The sequence below is a fragment of the Vulpes vulpes genome, chromosome 8 (assembly GCF_048418805.1).
Source record: "Vulpes vulpes isolate BD-2025 chromosome 8, VulVul3, whole genome shotgun sequence".
Lineage (NCBI taxonomy): Eukaryota > Metazoa > Chordata > Mammalia > Carnivora > Canidae > Vulpes > Vulpes vulpes.
Genome location: NC_132787.1, coordinates 36,878,735 through 36,900,536, shown reverse-complemented (window position 1 = coordinate 36,900,536; position 21,802 = coordinate 36,878,735). Strand labels below are relative to the sequence as shown.

The 21,802-nt window shown below is 43.4% G+C and overlaps 1 protein-coding gene and 1 long non-coding RNA gene across 5 annotated transcripts in view; both read left to right on the top strand.

Moving 5' to 3' along the window:
- Positions 1-2,476: 2,476 nt before the first annotated feature.
- Positions 2,477-7,113, top strand: LOC140599913 (uncharacterized). The gene is made up of 2 exons (XR_012002965.1): positions 2,477-3,464; positions 5,999-7,113. It is a non-coding gene; the product is annotated as an uncharacterized lncRNA (long non-coding RNA).
- A 6,513-nt stretch (positions 7,114-13,626) lies between these two features.
- LOC112917305 (solute carrier family 2, facilitated glucose transporter member 3) overlaps positions 13,627-21,802 on the top strand; it is an 86,343-nt gene continuing 78,167 nt past the window's right edge. The window contains exons 1-2 of one of the 4 annotated variants that reach the window (XM_072766075.1): positions 13,627-13,786; positions 15,702-15,781. In XM_072766075.1, the coding sequence (XP_072622176.1) occupies positions 15,761-15,781 (21 nt within the window). In that variant the 5' untranslated portion in view covers positions 13,627-13,786; positions 15,702-15,760. Of the gene's footprint in view, positions 13,787-13,809; positions 14,150-15,688; positions 15,782-21,802 lie in introns of those variants that run through there. The other 3 variants (XM_072766078.1, XM_072766077.1, XM_025995266.2) reach the window with 3 other exon arrangements.

Genomic DNA, 21,802 nt, shown 5'->3' with positions numbered 1-21,802 from the left:
TCTACTATATCTATAATTAGTGTTCATATGGGTTTTGCTTATGTAATTTTTAAACTAAAACAAACTGATAAATAAGCCTGTGTTTGTTTTGTTTTTGCTCTAAAATGGGCAAAGCACTTGCATTCATCCTCCGTATACTTTGCATTAAGGAGGGTGAGATGGAGCAGAATAAAAATATAGTCACTGAGGTGCACCTGTCTGGCTTAGTCATTAGAGCATGCTGCTCTTGATCTTGAGGTCACGAGTTTGAGCCCCATATTGGATATAGAGCTCACAAAAAAACTACATATATGTGTGTGTGTATGTATTATATGTATGTATGTATATAGTGAGTGTGTGTGTGTGTGTGTGTGTGTGTGTGTGTGTGTATAAAGTTGATGATAATATGCCACGATACTGTTCTGGAAGCATTTATTAAAGACTTCTGTATTGTATGAAACTCAGTGGATAAGATTTGTGTATCCAAATCCCAGCTGTGGTGCTCAATAACTGTGAGAACTTAAATTACTTAACTGTTGTGTTTCCTCATCAGTAAAATGGGGATGATAATAGTACCTACTTAACAGTGTTGTGGAAAGACTACATGACTTTATGCATGGAATGCATCTAGATAAGTGCACGGAGAAGAACTTGCAGCTTGAAAGAGGCTTAAAAATCACACCAAACAAATGCAATGTATATGGATTAAGAGATATATCCATCAAACACAATATATACACATTGCACATTGCAGCAGGGGTGGGGGGGGGGTCGGTCCTGATTTGAACAAAGCAACTGGAAAAAATATTATGAAGCAGTCGGTACAGTTTCAATCTTAACTCTGCTGATATCAAAGAATTATTGTTAGATGTGTTAATAGTTATTATTGTTATTATTTAAGTATCTTTATCTTTTAAAAATGCATACTGCAGTATTTAATCATGAATTGCCTGAAATTTCCTTCAAAGTAAGCAAGGGATGGGGAGAGAGGTATAGATGATAAAAGATTGACCAAGTGTTGCTTATTACAATATGTTTTGTTTTGTTTTTGAAATACTAGTCTCCCGGCACCTGGCTGGCTGAATCAGTAGAACATACGACTCTTGATTTCAGGGTGGTGAGTTCGAGCCCCATCTTGGGTGTTGAGATGCTTTAAAGCAAAATCTTTTAAAAATAAATAAATAGAGAGACTCCTAACTCTGGGAAACAAACAAGGGGTAGTGGAAGGGGAGGTGGGTGGGGGGTGGGGGTGACTGGGTGACGGGCACTGAGGGGGGCACTTGATGGGATAAGCACTGGGTGTTACACTATATGTTGGCAAATCGAACTTCAATTAAAAAATATACATGGGCAGCCTGGGTGGCTCAACAGTTTGGTGCCTGCCTTCAGCCCAGGGCGTGATCCTGGAGACCTCCCTGCATGGAGCCTGCTTCTTCCTCTGTGTCTCTGCCTCAATCTGTGTCTCTCATGAATAAATAAATAAAACAATAAATAAATAAATAAATAAACTATTCTCTCTACATTTATATGTGTTTGAAATTTTACAAAATAGTTTTTTAAGGGACTCCTGGCTGGCTCACTGGGCTCATAGAGCATGTGACTCGATCTTGGGATCCTGAACTAAAGCCCCACGTTGAGGGTAGAGCTTTAAAAAAAAAAAAAAAGTTTTTAAAACACCACTGTTTAAAAAAATGCTAGAACATAGTAAGGATTATGTGTTTACTATTATGATACACTTTGTATTTATAATAACTGTATTATCCTATGTTTGCTTACACTTTTCAGATTACAATATTTTAATTTACACTATGTCTCTTAGTACTGACACTAAACCTAGGAAGTAGGTATTATTATTCCCCATTTTACAAATGAGAAGACTTAACTAGAGCCAAGACTGCAAGTCTGTGCAATCTACCACCTACACTCTTCCAGTTTTCCGGGGGGGATCTGCTGGTAAAAGGTTTGGGAAATAACCGACAACCAGTAAGCACAGGATTCTTGCTTCCCTTCATGGCTGCAGTCAGATTTAGTGGGTGGGGAATAAACAAGCATACAAACGATTCATTTGGAAATATTTATTAGACCAAATTTGAGCTCTCTGCACATCAGTAGAAATTCTAGCTGGTACTTTAAAGGGTAATCTAGGGATAATAGAAGACAACAGAGGAGATCAGATCATGATGGAAAAATTCTCTCCATGGTACGTATTTCCTTTCCATAACTTTATTATCTTAAGTTTTCTACGCTAACTTTATATCCTCTCCCTAACCTGTCTGTTCTAAAACCAAGACTAGAACTAAGGTTAGCGGAGTAGAGGTAAACTGCGAAAGGAGGTTGGAAGGCGGGAGGACGTCACCTCCCCGTTGTGAGGCCCAGCCTCCCAGCAGCTCCGTTCCACCTTAAGAAGCCGTAGCCGCTCCCTGCGCGGAGCAGGCACTCAGCTCCTCCCACTCCCGTGTCAGCTCCGACCCGGGAACGTGGGGAAGGGGGAGAGACGCACTGAATGGAAAGATCCGCGCTTGGGGCCGCAAGGGTCTGTCCTTCCCCTACGCTCCCCGCGCGAGAGGAACGTGTAAAGCACCTGCTGTTGGGTTTGGTCCTTTTCGCGACGATTCAGAATGGGGGCGTGCCCATCTGAAATTGGAGGCGGGGGAGGGGGAGGGATGCGTGTGGGGTGGGGCCCATGTTGGGGTGGGGTCGGAGAGATCACGGCTGGGGCGTTGGCGATCTACGGTGTGCCCCGACTGTTGGTGGAAAACTGTAAGTTCACTAAATCCGGACGCACCTCTTCAAACCATTTCCAAAAGAGGGGGCGAGTTTTCCATTCTCCGCCCCAATTGCCCCTCTTCGTTTTAATTGATTGGGTTTAAGGTAGGCTGGGCCCAGGGAGGCTTGTTGATTGGCTACATGAGTCATCCATCAGGATGACGCAAGCGAGGGGGGTGGCTATTGGGCGGAGGAAGTGAAGGTTATTTTGGTACCTCCTACCGCAACTGCTGATTGGCTGAGGTTTGCGGTGAGGTAAAACGAGCCGTAAAAATGCCCACTAAGGGAAAGGGCCTATTGGCCGATCTCGGCGGAACGAGGGCTAGGGTGGGACTGGGAAGAGCCAGCTGGACTCTGTTATTGTACTGAAGGACCAAATTGATTAAAACCCGGAAATGAGTTTCGAAGGGAACTGGAGGAAAGAGGGAAATCCGCGGCACCTTGGTCACCCTCAACAAGGTCATTTCCTGCCTAGGATCAATGATTTCCTGTTTACCCGACCAAGTCGGCGCGTACCCGGGCTTTCTGGAATACACACGCTCATTACGTTCCTATGAGCCTTTGGTCCCCGGCTTCCCGTTCGCTTAAGTTACGTAAAAGAATGAGACGGAGGAAAGGGAAAACACGGGGTTTACCCTGGTCTCTTCTAGGGAAGCGTAGGGAAACTGAGGCTCTAAGAGAGACAGCCAAGGATGGACCCTGGATCAGTATCCAAACAGGTGGGTTCCTAAAGAAACCATTCGTAAAATAATTCAAGAGTGGGCGGAGGTGTAGAGAACGGAAACGATTTGTCTAAAGGAAGAGCATTAATCATATACAGAGACCGTGGGTAGGGAATATGTTTTGTTCATCACTGTATCTCTGGTGCTTCCTACTGTCGGATACATGGTGGGTGATCTGAACTAAACAAGAACGAGACGTTTATATAGTATAATGGACAAATTCTAAAGATGCCAGACCTTTAGAATATGTTTTTACAAAGCATCTGTATCAAAATAGAGGCACCAGGGTGGCTGAACCCTTGATTCGGCTTTTGGCTCAGGTCATAATCTGGAGTCCTGGGAGCCAGCCTTGTGGGTCGGGGAGCTCCCTGCTCGGGGGACCCTGCTTCTCCCTCTCCCAATACTCCTCCCTCCCCCACCTGCTCTCTTTCTCTCTCTCAAATAAATAAATAAAATCTTTTTTAAAAATAATAAAGTATATCTAAATAAATATTTTTAAAATAAAGAACCTATGTCAATTTTATGATCCTGGAAAAATGTTTCACACTTACTTACCACCTGGGTTAATCCAGCCATAAAATGAGATCTGTTTCCCCGACCTACCTGTGAAACACCACCATTTTCCCCTTAACACCTTGAGGCCTTTAAAATTAGGAAGCAGATTTCCCCCTAACCGACATTCCTAGAAAAATTGAAAAGATAGATGGGATTAGTAAAAAGATGACCTCTACATCCAATGAATGGAAAATACGTTGTTTAACCTATAATCTAAGAGTCAAGGGTAGGAAGAGCTTATTATTTGAGAATATTAAGAGATAAACATCTATACGAGAAATTATGGAATCACTTGCTGGCCTACAAGATTATAGCAAGATTTCACCAGTGCTTTACCATGATCTAAAAACTGCTCTGAAATTGAGGAAAGCAGTGCACAAACTTCCCAAAAGTGTTATTAACTATTCCCACTGCAGGGCACCACATGGGGATCCCTGGGTGGCGCAGCGGTTTAGCGCCTGCCTTTGCCCCAGGGTGCGATCCTGGAGACTCGGGATCGAATCCCACGTCAGGCTCCCGGCTCATGGAGCCTGCTTCTTCCTCTGCCTGTGTCTCTGCCTCTCTCTCTCTGTGTGACTATCATAAATAAATAAAAATTTAAAAAAAAAAAAAAAGGACACCACATGGATTGTTGGTCAAGATTCAAGTACCTTCTATTATCCAGAACGATTCCATACTTATAATTTTCTAGAATCTTTTAGGCCAAATAGTTTATGAGCAAGTGTATCATACTGGCTTTTCAGTATAATTATGACAATAGCTTAGAAATAAGGGGAGGAGGGATCCCTGGGTGGCGCGGCGGTTTGGCGCCTGCCTTCGGCCCAGGGCGTGATCCTGGAGTCCCGCGATCCGGCTTTCTGCATGGAGCCTGCTTCTCTCTCTGCCTGCTTCTCTCTCTGCCTGTGTCTCTGCCTCTGTGTGTGTGTGTGTCTCCCATGAATTAAAAAAAAAAAAGAAAGAAAGAAATAAGGGGAGGAACAGGGGGCAGTTATATTTGCAATAATAAAAGTACCATAGGAAAATTATATTTAGCTACAAAAAATGCTAGCATAATAAGGTATATGTTGCTTATATGAAAGGGGGTAGGGGAGACATTAAGAAAATTTTCAAGAATTGTATTTATCAGGTAAGTGTGCATTTTTTTCCTAGTTAATATATGAATTATGTGGAAATATACAAAACTATTTTAGGGTTAATCATTCATGCAGTTTGAGCACTGCACTTTCCTTTTCATGATGTCCCACAAATCAAAGTATAAATTGTCTCTGAGGGAAAATAGAGCCTAGCAGTGAGTCTAAGGAAGAAAAAAACTGGCATTGTTCCTAATCAAAGATCCAAGCCCTCTAGCATGTAAAGATAAACCAGTGGCATCTTGATTGGTGAGAACATAAGACAATGAGTCAGATAGAATCTTAGGCCTAAGGAAAATCTTCAACCTCCTGGAGCCTAGCTGCTCCCTGCCTCCCCAACCCTCTGTCTTGAGAAACACAGTAATCTTGTTTCTTTCCTCTTGAGGCCCAGCGAACAGTTACAAGGCCTCAAAAGACCAAGTATGAAAGCACCAGGTTATGCTGTGCTTGGAATTTATGGAAAGAAGAGGAAAAGGGAAGGCAGGGGTATCAGAGGGGCTGGTAGAAGTGTAGAAGGGTCTTACTAGTGCTCAGTCAGGTATCTGTCAGGGTTGGCTACAGTAAACAGAAACCACTTAGGCCGATATAAGCCAGAAAAGGCCTTAATACAGGGAATGGATATTTACCACCTTGTTGGACGGGCTTAGCAAAAGCAGGGTCTCTGCTACATCCCAGAAATGGCTTCAAAAACAAGACTACTAGGGGCACCTGGGTGACTCAGTGGTTGAGACCCTGCCTTTGGGTTGGGTCGTGATCCCCGAGGTCCTGGGATTGGGTCTGTGCTTCGGGCCTCCCACAGGAAGCCTGCTTCTCCCTCTGCTTATGTCTCTGCCTCTCTCTCTCTAGGTCTCTTATGAATAAATGAAATATTTAAAAAAAAAAAGAAAGACTACTAAACTTACCCACCAGGGAAGCTCCAGAAAGGGGAGGAATCAAGATTGTTGCTGAAACTGTGGAGTTCAAGACATAGTGCCTTCGTTCAGATCCAGGCATCAGGATGCTACTATTGCTAACATGCCTCAGCAGCCTTGAGTGGCCATGAAGCTTGTAAATGGTTGCTAGAACACTGCTGCAGGAAAACCCGACATCCCATGGCCATGCTGGCCACCAGCAACTATCAAAGCAGCCAGGAGGTGGCCCCTGCCTCACTTCCACTTTTCAAGTCTCTGGGATGTGCAAATCATTGATCAAAACTTAAAACTAGAATCCTAGCTGTAAGAAAGCCTAGGAAATTGAGGTTTTGGTTTTCCAGGTTTTTGGTAGTTCCAGTATAGGGAACTGTATAAAAAGGAGACGGGGCTCCTGGGTGGCTCAGTCGGTTAAGCAGCTGCCTCTGACTCATGTCATGATCCTGGAGTCCTGGCACCAAGCCCTGTATCAGGCTCCCTGCTCAGGCTCCTTCTCCCTCTCCCTCTCCCTCTGCCAACCCCCCATACTCTGACCCCTTTTTATGCATGTCCTCTCTCTCTCTCTCTCTCTCTCTGTCTCTCAAGAAAATCTTTTTAAAAAGAAAGGAGACAGGGATCCCTGGGTGGCTCAGCAGTTTAGCGCCTGCCTTTGGTCCAGGGCATGATCCCTGGAGTCCTGGGATCGAGTCCCATGTCAGCATGGAGCCTGCTTCTCCCTCTGCCTGTGTCTCTACCTCTCTCTTTCTCACTCTGTGTCTTTCATGAATAAATAAATAAAATCTTTAAAAAAATAAAAAATTAATTAATTAATTAAAAAATAAAAAGAAAGGAGGTGAATGAAGGTCAGTCATATCTATCACAAGTTTAGATAGGGATGCCTGGATGGCTCAGCAGTTGAGCATTTGCCTTCAGCTCAGGTCGTGATCCTGGGGTCTGGTGATCAAGTCCCACATCAGGCTCCCTGCATGGAGCCTGCTTCTCCCTCTGCCTGTGTCTCTGCCTCTCTTTCTCTCTCTGTCTCTCATGAATAAATAAAATCTTTTTAAAAATTAATTTTAATTTTAAAAAGTTTAGATATATCTCCATTTTTAAAATGTCCTTCCAGAATAAAGGGAAGGAAGAAGAAATGGGTAGGAAATATCAGAAAGAGAGACAGAACGTAAAGACTCCTAATTCTGGGAAACGAACTAGGGGTGGTGGAAGGGGAGGAGGGCAGGGGGTGGGGGTGAATGGATGACGGGCACTGAGGGGGGCACTTGACGGAATGAGCATTGAGTGTTATTCTGTATGTTGGCAAATTGAACACCAATAAAAAATAAATTTATTATTAAAAAAATAATAATAATAAAAATAAAATGTCCTTCCTTGGTTGCCACCTGGCTGGCTCAGTCAGTGGAACAGTGACTCTTGATCACTAGGTTGTGAGTTCGAGCCCCACAATGGATTACTTAAAAATAAAGTCTTTAAAAATAATAATAAAATGGGGCACCTGGGTGACTCAGTTAAGCATTTGACTTCAGCTCAGGTCATGCTCTTCGGGTCCTGGGACCAAGCCCTGCATCAGGGTCTATGCTCATCAAGGAGTCTGTTTGTCCCTCTGCCCTTCTCCCTGCTCATGTGTGTGCACACTCTCTTCTCTCTCAAATAATCTTTTTTAAAAATTATAAAAAATAAAATTAAATGTCCTTGGGAATAAGTAGAATGAGAGGATTCTGATCCAAAATAATCCTCTTAAAAAAAAAAAAAAGAATCCTCTTTTGGATTTTTTTTATTTTTACAAACCGATAGGGATATAATGGGGAACAGAGAAGTTTTTATATAGTCACATAAAGACATTACCAATTATCATCTACCATAATCATCATTTCATAGGAGAGTTAATTAAAATTTTTAGTCCAAAAAGATGGGAAGGTTATACTCTCAGAATTTAAGAATTGGATAAATTTCACTTCAAAAATAACAAAACCGGGCAACCCGAGTGGCCCAGCGGTTTAGCGCCGCCTTCAGACCAGGGTATGCTCCTGGAGACCCAGGATCGAGTCCCACGTCGGGCTCCCTACATGGGGCCTGCTTCTCCCTCTGCCTGTGTCTCTGCCTCTGTGTGTGTGTGTCTCTCATTAATGAATAAATAAAATCTTTAAATAAAAGGGGGGGGGGATGTCCCTGGGTGGCTCAGCTGTTTAGCGCCTGCCTTTGGCCCAGAGCGCAATCCTGGAGACCCGGGATCAAGCCCCCCGTCGGGCTCCCGGCATGGAGCCTGCTTCTCCTTCTGCCTGTGTCTCTGCCTCTCTCTCTATCTCTCTCTCTATCATGAATAAATAAATAAAATCTTAAAAAAAGAAAAAGAGAGAAAAGAAACTTCAGGTTCATAGATGAATCAGGTGGCACTTGGGTGGTTCAGTTAAGCATCCATCTTTGATTCAGGTCATGATCTCAGGGTCATGAAATTGAGCCCCAAGTGGGGCTCCAAGCTCAGTGGGGAGTTTGCTTGAGGATTCTGTCTCTCTTCCTCATATCCCCTCTTCTCAAAAATAATAATAATAATAAATAAATAAAACAAAACAAAAAAAACAAAGATGCATCAGACTCAGCCCCCATCAGAGTAATTACTCATCCTAGGTTGCCCAGGACTATCCTAGGAAATCCCTTAGTCCTGGGATAACTGAGACAGTTGATCACCCTAGTGCCTGTTCCTAGAAATGCTAAGGATCTTAAAAATCCCTTCTAACTCAGAAACTCTGCCTAGATGCATATCCTTTTCCCCAACTTTCTTCCAGAGTGATTATTTTGAGTCCCCTAACAATTAGCATAGTATCAAAGACTATTCCCAAGCAATGACTTTTATGTTTGTGCCATTGCCTAGATTATTTTTTTAATTTATTTATTCATGAGAGTCACAAACTGAGAGAGGGAGACAGGCATAGACACAGGCAGAGGGAGAAGAAGAGTCCTCGAGGGGAGCCCTGTGCAGGACTCAATCCCCGATCCCAGGATCACAACCTGAGCCGAAGGCAGGTGCTCAACCACTGAGCCACCCAGGTGTCCTGACCATTGCCTAAGTTATGAACTCCTAGAAGGTAGAGACATCTTTCCAGGACTTCACAGTGACTACTAGTGCCTTATAGATAGTGATTATAAACGGGATACAGGTTAAATTGAACAGAGAAGTTGGACAAATTATTACGTCAGGCTTTTTTGTTCTTTTTTTTTTTTCTCATTGAACTTTTGTTTTAATGGGTCTCAAAATTCTGTGACAGATTTTTGGTTGTTTCCATTAAAAAGTTTTTAAAAACTAATAACTTAAGATTCACACACACACACACACACACACACACACACAAAACAAATGGTCCACAAAACATTCTCCTTTCCTTGTGAAGTTTTTACAACTGGTTATCATTAACCAGTCTTTTACTATTAAACTTAAATGGTCAATTGACAAACAGCTCTGAGACCGTTCTTTCACCACTGATTAAAACTGAGATGGGGCAGCCCGGGTGGCTCAGCGGTTTTGCGCCGCCTTCAGCCCAGGACGTGATCCTAGAGACCCGGAATCAAGTCCCACGACAGGCTCCCTGCATGGAGCCTGCTTCTCCCTCTGCCTGTCTCTCTCTCTCTCTGTCTCAAATAAATTAAAAAAATAAAATGTGGATTATCTGTTTTTTTAAAAAAAAGACCGGGGTGATAGGTATTGGGGCTGATGCTCAGTTAGCTTTCTGAGTTTTCTGGGCAGACTTGGTGACCTTGCCAGCTCCAGCTGCCTTCTTGTCCACTGCTTTGCTGACACCCACAGCAACTGTCTGTCTCATGTTATGAACAGCAAAATGGCCCAGAGAAGGATAGTCAGAGAAGCTCTCAACACACATAGGCTTGCCAGGAACCACATCAACAATGGCAGCATCACCAGATTTCTTTTTTTTTTTTTAATTATTTATTTTTGATAGTCATACAGAGAGATAGAGAGAGGCAGAGACACAGGCAGAGGGAGAAGCAGGCTCCACGCACCGGGAGCCCGACGTGGGATTCGATCCCGGGTCTCCAGGATCGCGCCCTGGGCCAAAGGCAGGCGCCAAACCGCTGCGCCACCCAGGGATCCCAGCATCACCAGATTTCAAGAACTTAGGACCATCTTCCAGCTTTCTTCCAGAACGACGATCTATCTTCACGACGATCTATCTTTTCCTTCAGCTCAGCAAACTTGCAAGCAATGTGAGCTGTGTGACAATCCAGCACAGGTGCATATCCAGCACTGGTTCAGCCTGGATGATTCAGGATGATCACCTGAGCCATGAAGCCAGCTGCTTCCATTGGTGGGTCATTTTTGCTGTCACCAAACCATGACGAACATCTTTGACAGATACGTTCTTTAAGGTTTTATTTATTTATTCATGAGAGACAGAGAGAGAGAGGCAGAGACACAGGCAGAGGGAGAAGCAGGCTCCATGCAGGGAGCCCGATGCGGGACTCGATCCCAGGTCTCCAGGATCACGCCCTGGGCAGAAGGCAGGCACTAAATCACTGAGCCACCCAGGGATCCCAACAGATATGTTCTTGACATTGAAGCCCACATTGTCCCCAGGAAGATCCTCACTCAAAGCTTCATGGTGTATTTCAACAGACTTTCCTTCAGTTGTAACATTGACTGTAGCAAAGGTGACCACCATGCCAGGCTTAAGAACACCAGTCTCCACTCGTCCACAGGGACAGTACCAATACCACCAATTTTGTAGACGTCCTGGAGAGGCAGATGCAAGGGCTTATCAGTTGGACGAGTTGGTGGCAGAATGCAATCCAGAGCTTCAAGCAGTGTGTTCCACTGACATTCCCATCTTTACAGGGAACTTTTCATCCCTTGAACCAAGGCATGTTAGCACTTGGCTCCAGCATGTTGTCACTATTCTAATCAGAAATTGGCACAAATGCTACTGTCTCAGGGTTGTAGCCAATTTTCTTTCTTTTCTTTTCTTTTTTTTTTTTCCAATTTTCTTAATGTAGGTGCTAACTTCCTTAATGATTTCCCCGTATCTTTTCTGGCTGCAGGGTGGCTCAGTGGAATCCATTTTAACACCAACAATTAGTTGTTTTACACCCAGTGTGTAAGCCAGAAGGGCATGCTCACGGGTCTGCCCATTCTTGGAGATACCTGCTTCAAATTCACTACCAACAGCAGCAACAATCAGGACAGCACAGTCAGCCTAAGATGTTCCTGTAATCATGTTTTCGATAAAGTCTCTGTGTCCTGGGGCATCAGTGATGGTCACATAATACTTGCTGGTCTCTAATTTCCACAGGGAGATATCAATGGTGATACCACATTCATGCTCAGCTTTCAGTTTATCCAAGACCCAGGCATATTTGAAGGAGCCCTTTCCCATCTCAGCATTATCCTTCTCAAATTTTTCAATAGTTCTTTTATGGATCCCACCACATTTGTAGATCAGATGACCAGTAGGGGTAAACTTACTTGAATCTACATGTCCAATGATGACTATGTTGATGTGTTTTCCTTTTGCATTTTGGTTTACGTTTAGTGATGGTTTTCATGACACCTGTGTTCTAGCAGCAAACTCATTGCGGGGGGGGGGGGAGGAATCAGGCTTTTTTGTTCTTTTTTAAGATTTTATTTATTTATTCATGAGAGACACAGAAAGGCAGAGACACAGGCAAAAGGAGAAGCAGGCTCCCTGCAGGGAGCCCGATGTGGGACTCAATCCCTGGACTTTGGGATCACGACCTGAGCTGAAGGCAGATGCTCAACACTGAGCCACCCAAGTGTCCCTGGATGGTTGTTTTTATAAAGTTAACAGCACCCACCCAAGTGACAGACATACCACAGAAGCCCTGTTGTCCCTTCTAGTCACAATCCCCAAAGTGTAATCACAATCTAGATTTATGACACCACAGATTAGTTTTGCTGTTTTGACTTTTACAATGTTTTGTTTTTTTGACCTATAGAATCTTTCAATACATTCTCTTTTGCACCCTGGTTTCTTTCACTACAGTTTGTGAGATTAATCCATATCCTTGCGTGTCACCATAGTACATTTGCTCTCCTTGCTGTATACTATTTCATTGAGTGAATATACTACCATGTATTTACCCATTCTTCTCTCAATGGACATTTGGATTATTTCCAGTTTTGGAGCTAATATGAATACTGCTGAGATCAACATTCTCGTACTTATTTTTTGGTGTTCATATAAATGCATTTCTGTAGAAATACCTTGGAATGGAATCATTGGGTCATATGGTAGACCTGTATTCTAATAGACATTGCTAAGTTTAAATATATATATACATATATTGCTAAATAGTTTCCCCAAGTGATTGCACCACTTTAACAACATATACCCTCATTAACAGTGTAGGAGCGTTCTGGATGCCTCATATCTCCTCCCATGTTTGGCATTCCTTCTTTCGTTTTTGTTTTTGTTTTTTTTAGATATTTTATTTATTTATTCATGAGAGACACAGAGAGGGAGGCAGAGACACAGACAGAGGGAGAAGCAGGCTCCATGCAGGGAGCCCGACGTGGGACTTGTCCCCAGAACCCCGGGATCACCATTCCAGCCAAAGGCAGCGGCTCAACCACCGAGCCACCCAGGTGCCCCCGCGAACCTTCTTTCTTTCCTTTTTCCTCCTCCTTCATTTTAACCATTCTGGTGGGCATACAGTTGAACCTCCTGTACTTATTTTTTAAGGATTTTATTTATTTATTCATGAGAGACACACAGAGAGAGGCAGAGACATAGGCAGGCGGGGAAGCAGGCTCCTTGTGGGGAGCCCTATGGCGGGGGGCGGGGGGACTGGATCCCAGGACCCCGGGATCAGGGGGTCAACCCTCAACCCCTGAGCTACCCAGGTGTCCCGGTCCTGTAGTTTTAATTTGGAGTTCCCTGATGACCAACCAACTCAACTGCACACCTTTCCATGTGTTTATTCTTCACGGGGCAATGTCTTTTTAGAAGTTCAGTGTAGATCTTAAGCAAAACAAAACAAAAAACCCACCTGTCCCTATTGCCTCACCTCTTTACTAAAGGCCAAGCCATCGTGCATGACGGAGCTCCAATTAATTCCAAGACAGGTTGGAGGGAGAACAATCTCTCCAAAACACTTTTGCGTCCTCCCCTCCCCTGGAGAGCACCAGCACGGCAGCAAGGGACGACTTGTGGTGGAAACTCGGAAGAGGGACAGCCCGGGTGGCTCAGCGGTTTAGCGCCACCTTCAGCCCAGGGCGTGATCCTGGAGACCCAGGATCCTGGAGACCCAGGATCGAGTCCCGCGTCGGGCTCCCTACATGGAGCCTGCTTCTCCCTCTGCCTCTGTCTCCCCCCTCCCTCTCTGTCTCTAATAAATAAATGAAAAAGAAAGAAACTCGGAAGAGACATTTCTGGGAAGTGGAAAGAAAGACAGTTGAGCTTTTCATCATGAAACAGCTATAGCGGGCGAAGGAACTACCAGGAATTTCCCCTCCGCGCCCCCGCGGCCGGCTCAGCTCCCGCCCCGCGAGGTTATCTGGGGGCACCAGCTCGGGGGGCGAGGGGGCGAGGGGGCAGCCCGGGGGCCGGGTATCTCTTAAAGCAGAAATGCCAACACCCTCCTAACGGCAACTGTAAGGGTGGTGGGGCCCAGCACTGTTTCCTCGTAAAGGGCTCCCAGCGGCCTCGGCCCGCAGACGCCGCGTGCGTCGTGCGGCGGCCGCCGGGGCTGGTCATTCGGCGCGAAGGTGAGAAGTGGGGCGGGGGCCGCGGGGGCCGCGGGGGCCGGGCCTAGCGAGCGGGACCCCGGCGTCGCCCGGGTGGGAGCGCGCGTCTTCCTTTCGGAGGCGGCCGGATCAACGAGTTGGCTTTGCTACCACATCAACGGACCCGTCCAAAAAAGAATCCTTGGCCTGTCGCCGCAGCGGGGGGTCCTAACGGCCGCTCGGCGAGCCCGGCGGAGCGCGGTGGCGCGGCGGCCTGGGATCAGCGGAAAAGCCTGGGCCGCCCCGGAGCTGGGCGCCAGTTGCCGGTCCGGGTGGTGGGCGCGCTGCGCTGCCCCAGGCGCCGGCAGGTGGGAGGACCAGCCCACGAGCGGGGACCGGGGCCAGGTGGGTGGGGACCCAGAGTTGGGCCGGGCCGAGGGAGAGCGGGTCCTGCGGCTCGGGACACACCAGCAAGTCGCCTCAGAGTACTGGAGAGAATATTGGTTATGTCCTGAGCAGCTATTTTGCCTCAGCCCTTCCTCTGAATGCTGGGGATCCCACCGTGTACCAGGTAGACAAGGGCCCTGCCCTCCTGGAGCTTATATTCTAACGCAGAGACAGACAAGAAAACACATGGATACGTAATAAAATGCCAGATGGTGATACATCTTATGAAAAAAAAAATGCACAATAAGAGATGGGGAGGAGGGCTGATGTATTAACCTGGGTGAGGCAGAAGGGATGAATCCGAGAAGTCCCTTCCGGAGGAGGTGTCTTTTGACCAGAGACCTGAAGGAAGGAGGGAAGCCCAGACGATTGGTCCAGGCAGAGGGAGCTTGGAAGATGCCTACCAGGAGTTTAACTGCTATGCAGATGAGATGAGCTTTGTAGGTTTTTGCAAGATGAAAACTGAAATTTCCTTAGAAAATTATGGATCGCCCATTCACTTAGTCCTTTGTGCCTGAACTGTAAGAGAAAGGAAATATGGCCAGGTGCCCTCGGCAAAATACTGTTATTTTGTCCCAGTTTAATATAGACTAAGTTTAGAATTTCCGTTTGTTTTCAAGAAGAATTTATCTGGATTAATTCCATAAATAACCAAGTAGCACCTCCCTTTTTAAGAAAGGTATATTTACTTGAGTTTAAAGAGTTATGGGTTGTTTTTGTTTCTTATTTGTCCTCCTACCCCCCACCCCCACCCCCCATACCCCCCCCAATGAGGATGCCTTAGAAGAAAAGGAGTAGCAGAGACAGAGGAAAGGAGAGCGATGAGGCTGGGGTGAGAAATTTGAAGAGAGAAATGGAAAGAAGTAAACAAGGAGGCTGTGGAATAGAGGAACGGTCTGTCCTAATTCTCTGCCTCCTAACAAACTCAGGAAATAATACTGGTCCTTCAACATAAAACTCCCAGTTGATCCCCACAACGATGCATCCACCTCAGGAGAGGGGGGAACAGACTCAAGAACATGATAACTGGTTAAGCAGAATCATGATTTCTGGCTCCACTGTAGCTCCCCAAAGTGGTTTAGGCCAAAGGTGGCTTATTTCAAATACTTTAAATTTTATATGGCAAAGTAAGCCACATGAAGTTACAGAATTTTGTAACAGCAAGATTACTTAATTCCTGCTTATTTTGCTAATGGGGAAACAACTAGTAGATGACAGAGCAATGACTCAAAATAGAGAGGTTCCATTTTTGCCATATCCAGCTCTTTCTCCCCAGAACCCTTAACTTGATAAAAATTCTTCCCAATGGTTACTGAGCAAGTGGAAAGAACTTTGTTGAAGACCCCAGAATTGAGTTAATCTAAGACATCATTAGAATCCTGTGAGGTTTCACCTACTTCTACAAGTATTTATAGGTATGCTCAATGGCCAGTGGCCTAAGTCATACTTAAGCTCTCAAGGAGTTTAAGTAGATAGAGCAAATAAATAACTAGCCAATTACAATTTACAGGAAACAGTGTACCTTGACGAGGAATTGGAGGGAAAGTCAATTCTTAGTATAGCAGAGAGATGGAGAGCAACAAACACGATGTGAGTATTAAGAATTTATGTCAGATTGGTGTCAAACTGTTTTGTCATGAATTGAAAGTTTAATAATCATAATACCTGTCATCTTCCTAAACTTTTGTTGTATTGATTGTGTAGGACATGTAGAAGTGGTGGTGGGAGAGACCATTACAGCCAATAAACTTGGTACATTCCCATATTCTCTCTCTTCACAATTAAATAGTATTTGCCACTTGTGGTGTTTTGCACTTTAATATTACCAAGAGTAATACAAATGGTAAAATATCCATGTTCAGGCTTGTAATTACAAACAGGCCTTGGTAAGATTATACATAACTGGTTTCGGGAGAACATCCTTGAAAAGAAGCGTGGCTGTGTAGGTGCAAAGAGTAATAATATATGAATGCAGAATAGTAAGAACTCTTCTTATAGAGCAGGCTCCAGAGTGTAACTGAGTCCTATTGCTTGTGAAGAATTGTGGTAAGACTCTCCAAAAAGGTATTAAGTCATGTTTGGCCCTTTGGAATGAAATGGGGTAGGGTAGACATCATCTAGTGGCTAAAATTGCATATTGCCTGAAGTCAGTGGTTTACCACATATGATCACATCTAGAAAGACTTTAAATAAGACTGTGAATTCATTGGTATTTTGAATGGCTGGCATCTCAGACTGCCTGATATTTTTCCCTGAACTTTTTAGTAGTCATACTAAGGGAAGACTAGCGGTGGGAGCCCTCTGCCATCTCAGACCCCTACCCAGCCCCCTGCTACATACTTATTTAATTTAATAATTAGACTTGACTCTTTACTTTGTTTTACATTTTAAAAATCACAGAATTGTCTACTTCTGTTATTTGTGGATGTCTAATTATGCCAACCTTATCATTATTAAGATACCATATATCTCTGTTGTTTTATTATTAAAAAAACATATCTATGAAACATCCCAATAATACAGAGTTTAAAAAACAAAGTTTTCTGACTTTGGTGGTAATAAAGGGTAAATAAAGGTTTCAGATGGTTGTTGCTATTCTTACTGGCATTGAAAGCAGTGACTTTACTTTTCACAAGGTCATTTTGACATAGCCAGATACAAACAGCTGTGAAAGTTTGTCCTCTTTCATGTCTATTAGGCACACTATAATAGCTTTTTGCATGACATCTCTCTTTGCCAATTATTGTGACAATTAAGTTCGATCATATATTCTAAGCACTTGGCAAGGTATTCAGCTATGCGGGGAAAAATCCAATTCTTTCCTACTGTGATTCTCTCCTTTGGGTCTTGTTTCTTACTCACACAAAACACTTCAGTTCTGCTCACCAAATGTGTGGAGGTTTTTCCTTCACCTGTGACACCGCTTGGTTGTCATACAATTTAATTCAATTCAGCTACTGTCTCTCTAGAGATAGTATCAGATTCCACAGGTTAGGGACCAGGTCCTACTAGACTGAACCTCCCTCCAACACATACATGTCAGACACCAGTTGCAAGCCCTGGTTATACCTGTACTTCTGACCAACTGGTTATAGATGAGAGGTTCTAATGACCCCTCGTTGGGTTTGACTAATTTGCTGGAATGGCTTACAGAACTCAGGAAAACACTTATGTTTACCAGTTTATTAAAGAACATGATAAAGGATACAGATGAATCGTCAGATGAAGAGACACTTAGGGAAAGTCTGGGGAGTTCCCAAGTGCAGGAACTTCTGTTCCTCTGGAGCTGGGGTATTCACCAGCCTGAAAGCTCTGTGAAATCCTTACTATTGGAATTTATGGAGCTTCCTCATGGAGGTATGACCAATTTCTCCATTTCTAGCCCCTCTCCCTGCTCTAGAGGATGAGGGGATAGGGCTGAAATTCCAGGCTTTTAACCATGGGATGGAGTCAAAGACAAATATTAGAACAAGATGCTCCTTAGTATTCTTATCACTTAGGAAATTACAAGGGTTTTTAGGAGCTCTGTGTCAGGAGCTAGGCATATAGAAAATATTAAATAATTGGGAACTTAAGATTATTTACATACATTGATTTGTGAGACAGATGTTATTATCTGAATTGAAAGTTTAAGACCTTGGGGCACCTGGGTGGCTCAGTGGTTGAGTGTCTGCCTTTGGCTCAGGTGGTGATCCTGGGGTCCTGGGATTAAGTCCTGCATCAGATTCCCCACAGGGAGCCTGCTTCTCCCTCTGCCTATGTCTCTGCCTCTCTGTGTGTGTCTTTCATGAATAAATAAATAAAATCTTTGTTTTTTAATTTTTATTTATTCATGATAGTCACAGAGAGAGAGAGAGGCAGAGACACAGGCGGAGGGAGAAGCAGGCTCCATGCACCGGGAGCCCGATATGGGACTCGATCCCGGGTCTCCAGGATCGCGCCCTGGGCCAAAGGCAGGCGCCAAACTGCTGCGCCACCCAGGGATCCCCAATAAATAAAATCTTTAAAAAAAAAAGTTTAAGATCTTGAGATAAGTTTTCAAGGTCACACAACTAAAGTATGCTAGCGCTGACCTGTGATCAATGTCTATACCAAAGACATCTTTTGTTTTACATTGTTCTTCTAGTAGACAGATCAAGAGGTCCAGAATTTCAAAAGCAATCACGAGAAATCAATCCCAGTGTGAAAAAGATAGCCTACATTATTATTCACCCATTGGATTTTAGTTTAGGTTCAAGAGGAGATCAGAAGGGCAGCCCAGATGGCTCAGTGGTTTAGTGCCGCCTTCAGCCCAGGGCATGATCCTACAGACCCGAGATGGAGTCCCATATTGGGCTCCCTGCATGGAGCCTGCTTCTCCCTCTGCCTGTGTCTCTGCATCTCTCTCTTTCTCTCTCTCTCTCTCTCTCGCCCTCCCCCTGTGTCTCTCATAAATAAATAAATAAAATCTTAAAAAAAAAAAGAGGAGATCAGGAAGTAATATAGAATTAGAAACTAAATCTAAAGACATCCAAGCTTCCTTGCCCTCTAGCTCTATGTAACTTCTCAGCTTGCTATGTTAGGGAATACCATGGAGATAAAATGACACATAAACATCAGTTATATAAATGATGGTAGGAATCAGATACTTATTTCTTTTATTCAAGTATTGCTCCCCTAATAATTTACAGAGTAAGTAGGATTGTTTTCCCTAAAAATGTGATAGTTCTCTATGATTCATTTATTCATTCAAATATTTCAAATAGTATCTATGGTAGGTACTGTTGGTGCCAAGGACTACCCTCATGTAGCTTATATTCTGGCAAAGGAAGTGATACATTCTATGAAGAAAAATAAAGCAAGGTAAAGGCGTAGATGTCGGCATGGGAGAGTAGAGTTGCATATTCTAAATATTCTAAATTCTAAATTCTGACCTAAATAATTTGGTCAGAGAGGTTCTGTCCAACATGACTTTGAGCAGAAACTTGAATGACTTATGGAGCCCGCCATGAGAAGATCTGAAGAAAGTGTCTCAGATAGAGGGAAGAGCAGATGTAAAGGTCCTAGAGTAGAAAAGCTTAGCAGATTAGAGCAGGAGATCCACAAAGTTTTCTGTAAAGAACCAGATAGTAAATATTTTAGGCTTTGTAGGCCTTCTGTTTCTGTTAACAACTTTTCCACTCTGCTATCGTGTTTTAAGGCAGCTGCAGAGGGGTACCTGGGTGGCTCAGCAGTTGAGTATCTGCTTTTGGCTCAGATCATGATCCCAGGGTACTGGGAGTCCAGTATCAGAAGCCTGCTTCTCCCTCTGCCCAAGTCTCTGCCTTCTCTCTGTGTTTCTCATGAGTAAGTAAACCTTTAAAAAATAAATCAGTTAAGGACCATATGTTGATAAATGGGCATAGGTGTGTTAAAATGAAACTTTATATATAAATATAGGAAGAGGCTTGAGATCAAAAGCATAAGACAAACAAACAAAAAAGGTAAATTGGGCGTCACCAAAACTAAAGCTTTTGCTCTGCAAAAGACCCAGTGAAGATGGTGAAGAGATAGGCTACAGTGAAAATATTTTCAAACCACATATTGACAAACAAGCCCTCTCATAACTCAACAGTAACTGTAATCAAAATAGTGTAGTATTAGCATAAAGCTAGACATATAGATCGATAAACTAGAATTGAGAGTCCTGAAATAAACTCCCATTTGCCCATATTCAACTTTTATTTTTTTTATTTTTAAAAATATTTATTTATGCATGAGAGACATAGAGAAAGGCAGAGACACAGGCAGAGGGAGAAGCAGGCTCCATGCATGGAGCCTGACATGGGACTCCATCCCTGGTCTCCAGGATCCCACCATGGGCTGAAGGTGGCGCCAAACCGCTGAGCCACTGGAGGTGCCCAATGTTCAACTTTTAATAAGGATGCCTGCCTGCACCATTCAGTGAGGAAAGAATAGCCTTTTCAACAAATGGTGCAGGGACAACTGGATAGCCATAAGCAAAATAGTGAAATTAAATCCTTGCCTCACACCATTTACAAAAATTAACTGGAAATGGATCACAGACCCAATTGTAAGACCTAAAACTATAAAGCTTTTTAAAAATGTATTTATTTGAGAGAGGGAGAGGTGAGGGAGGAGTGGAAGGAGAGTGAGAGAGGAATTCTCAAGCAGACTCCCTAATAAGCGCAGAACCCAACACAGGGTTTGATCCCAGGACCCTGAGGTCATGACCTGAGCCGAAATCAAGAGTTGGCCACCTAACAGACTGAACCAATCAGGTGTCCCTAAAACCATAAAATTTTTAGAAGAAAACATATATGTAAGTTTTGTGATCTTGCATTAGGCAATGGTTTTTTATATAAGATAACAAAATCATGAATAACAAATTAAAAAAATAGATATATTGGACATAATCAAGTTTAAACATTTGTGCTTCAAAGGACATACTATCCAGAATGGGAGATAATATTTGCAAATCACATATATGATAAGGGACTTGTATCTAGAATATATAAAGACTAATTAAAACTCAATAGTAAAAAGACAACCCAATTAATAAATGGCCAATGATATGTGTGAAAGTTTCTCAGAGGATAAACAAATGACCAATAAGTACATGAAAATATGTTCATTGGGGATCCCTGGGTGGCTCAGGAGTTTAGCGCCTGCCTTTGGCTCAGAGCATGATCCTGGAGTCTCGGGATTGAGTCCCGTGGGGGCTCCCTGCGTGGAGCCTGCCTCTCCCTCTGCCTGTGTCTCTGCCTCTCTCTCTGTGTGTCTCATGAATAAATAAATAAAATCTAAAAAAAAAAGAAGAAAATATGTTCAATATTATTAGCCTCTAGGGAAATGCAAATCACAACTAAAGTAAGATATTATTTCACAGTTGTCAGGTTGTCTATAATTGAAAATACAGACACTGAAAAGTGTTGGCTGGGATCCCTGGGTGGCTCAGCAGTTTAGCACCTGCCTTCAGCCCGGGGTGTGATCCTGGAGTCCCAGGATCGAGTACCACATCAGGCTCCCTGCATGGAGCCTGCTTCTCCCTCTGCCTGTGTCTCTGTCTCTCCCTCTCTCTCTCTCTGTCTCTCATGAATAAATAAATAAAATATTTTTTTAAAGTGTTGGCAATGATATGAAGAAATTGAAACCCTTTATAAATAAAATGGTATGGCTGCTTTGGAAAATGGGCTAGGAGTTCCTCAAAACATTAAACGTAGAATTACCATATGATCCAGAAATGCTAGTTCTAGATATATACCTAAGATAATTGAAAACATATTTATACAAAGATACATACTTGAGTGCTCATTGTAGCATTATTCATGATAGTGGAAACAATCCAGTTGTCCATCAACTGATAACTGGATAAATAAAATGTGATATATCCATATAGTGGAATATTATTTAACAATAAAAGGAAACAGTGCTGATAGATGCTACAATATGGATGGACCTTGAAAAACATTGTACTGAGTATTTGCAGCCAGTGGCAAAAGTCCACATTATATATAATTCCATTTATATGAAATGTCTAGAATAGGTGAATCTATGAAGGCAAAATGTAGGGGAATTTAGGGGAAATTGACCTCAAATAGGTGTGGAGTTTCTTTTTGATTGATGGAAATG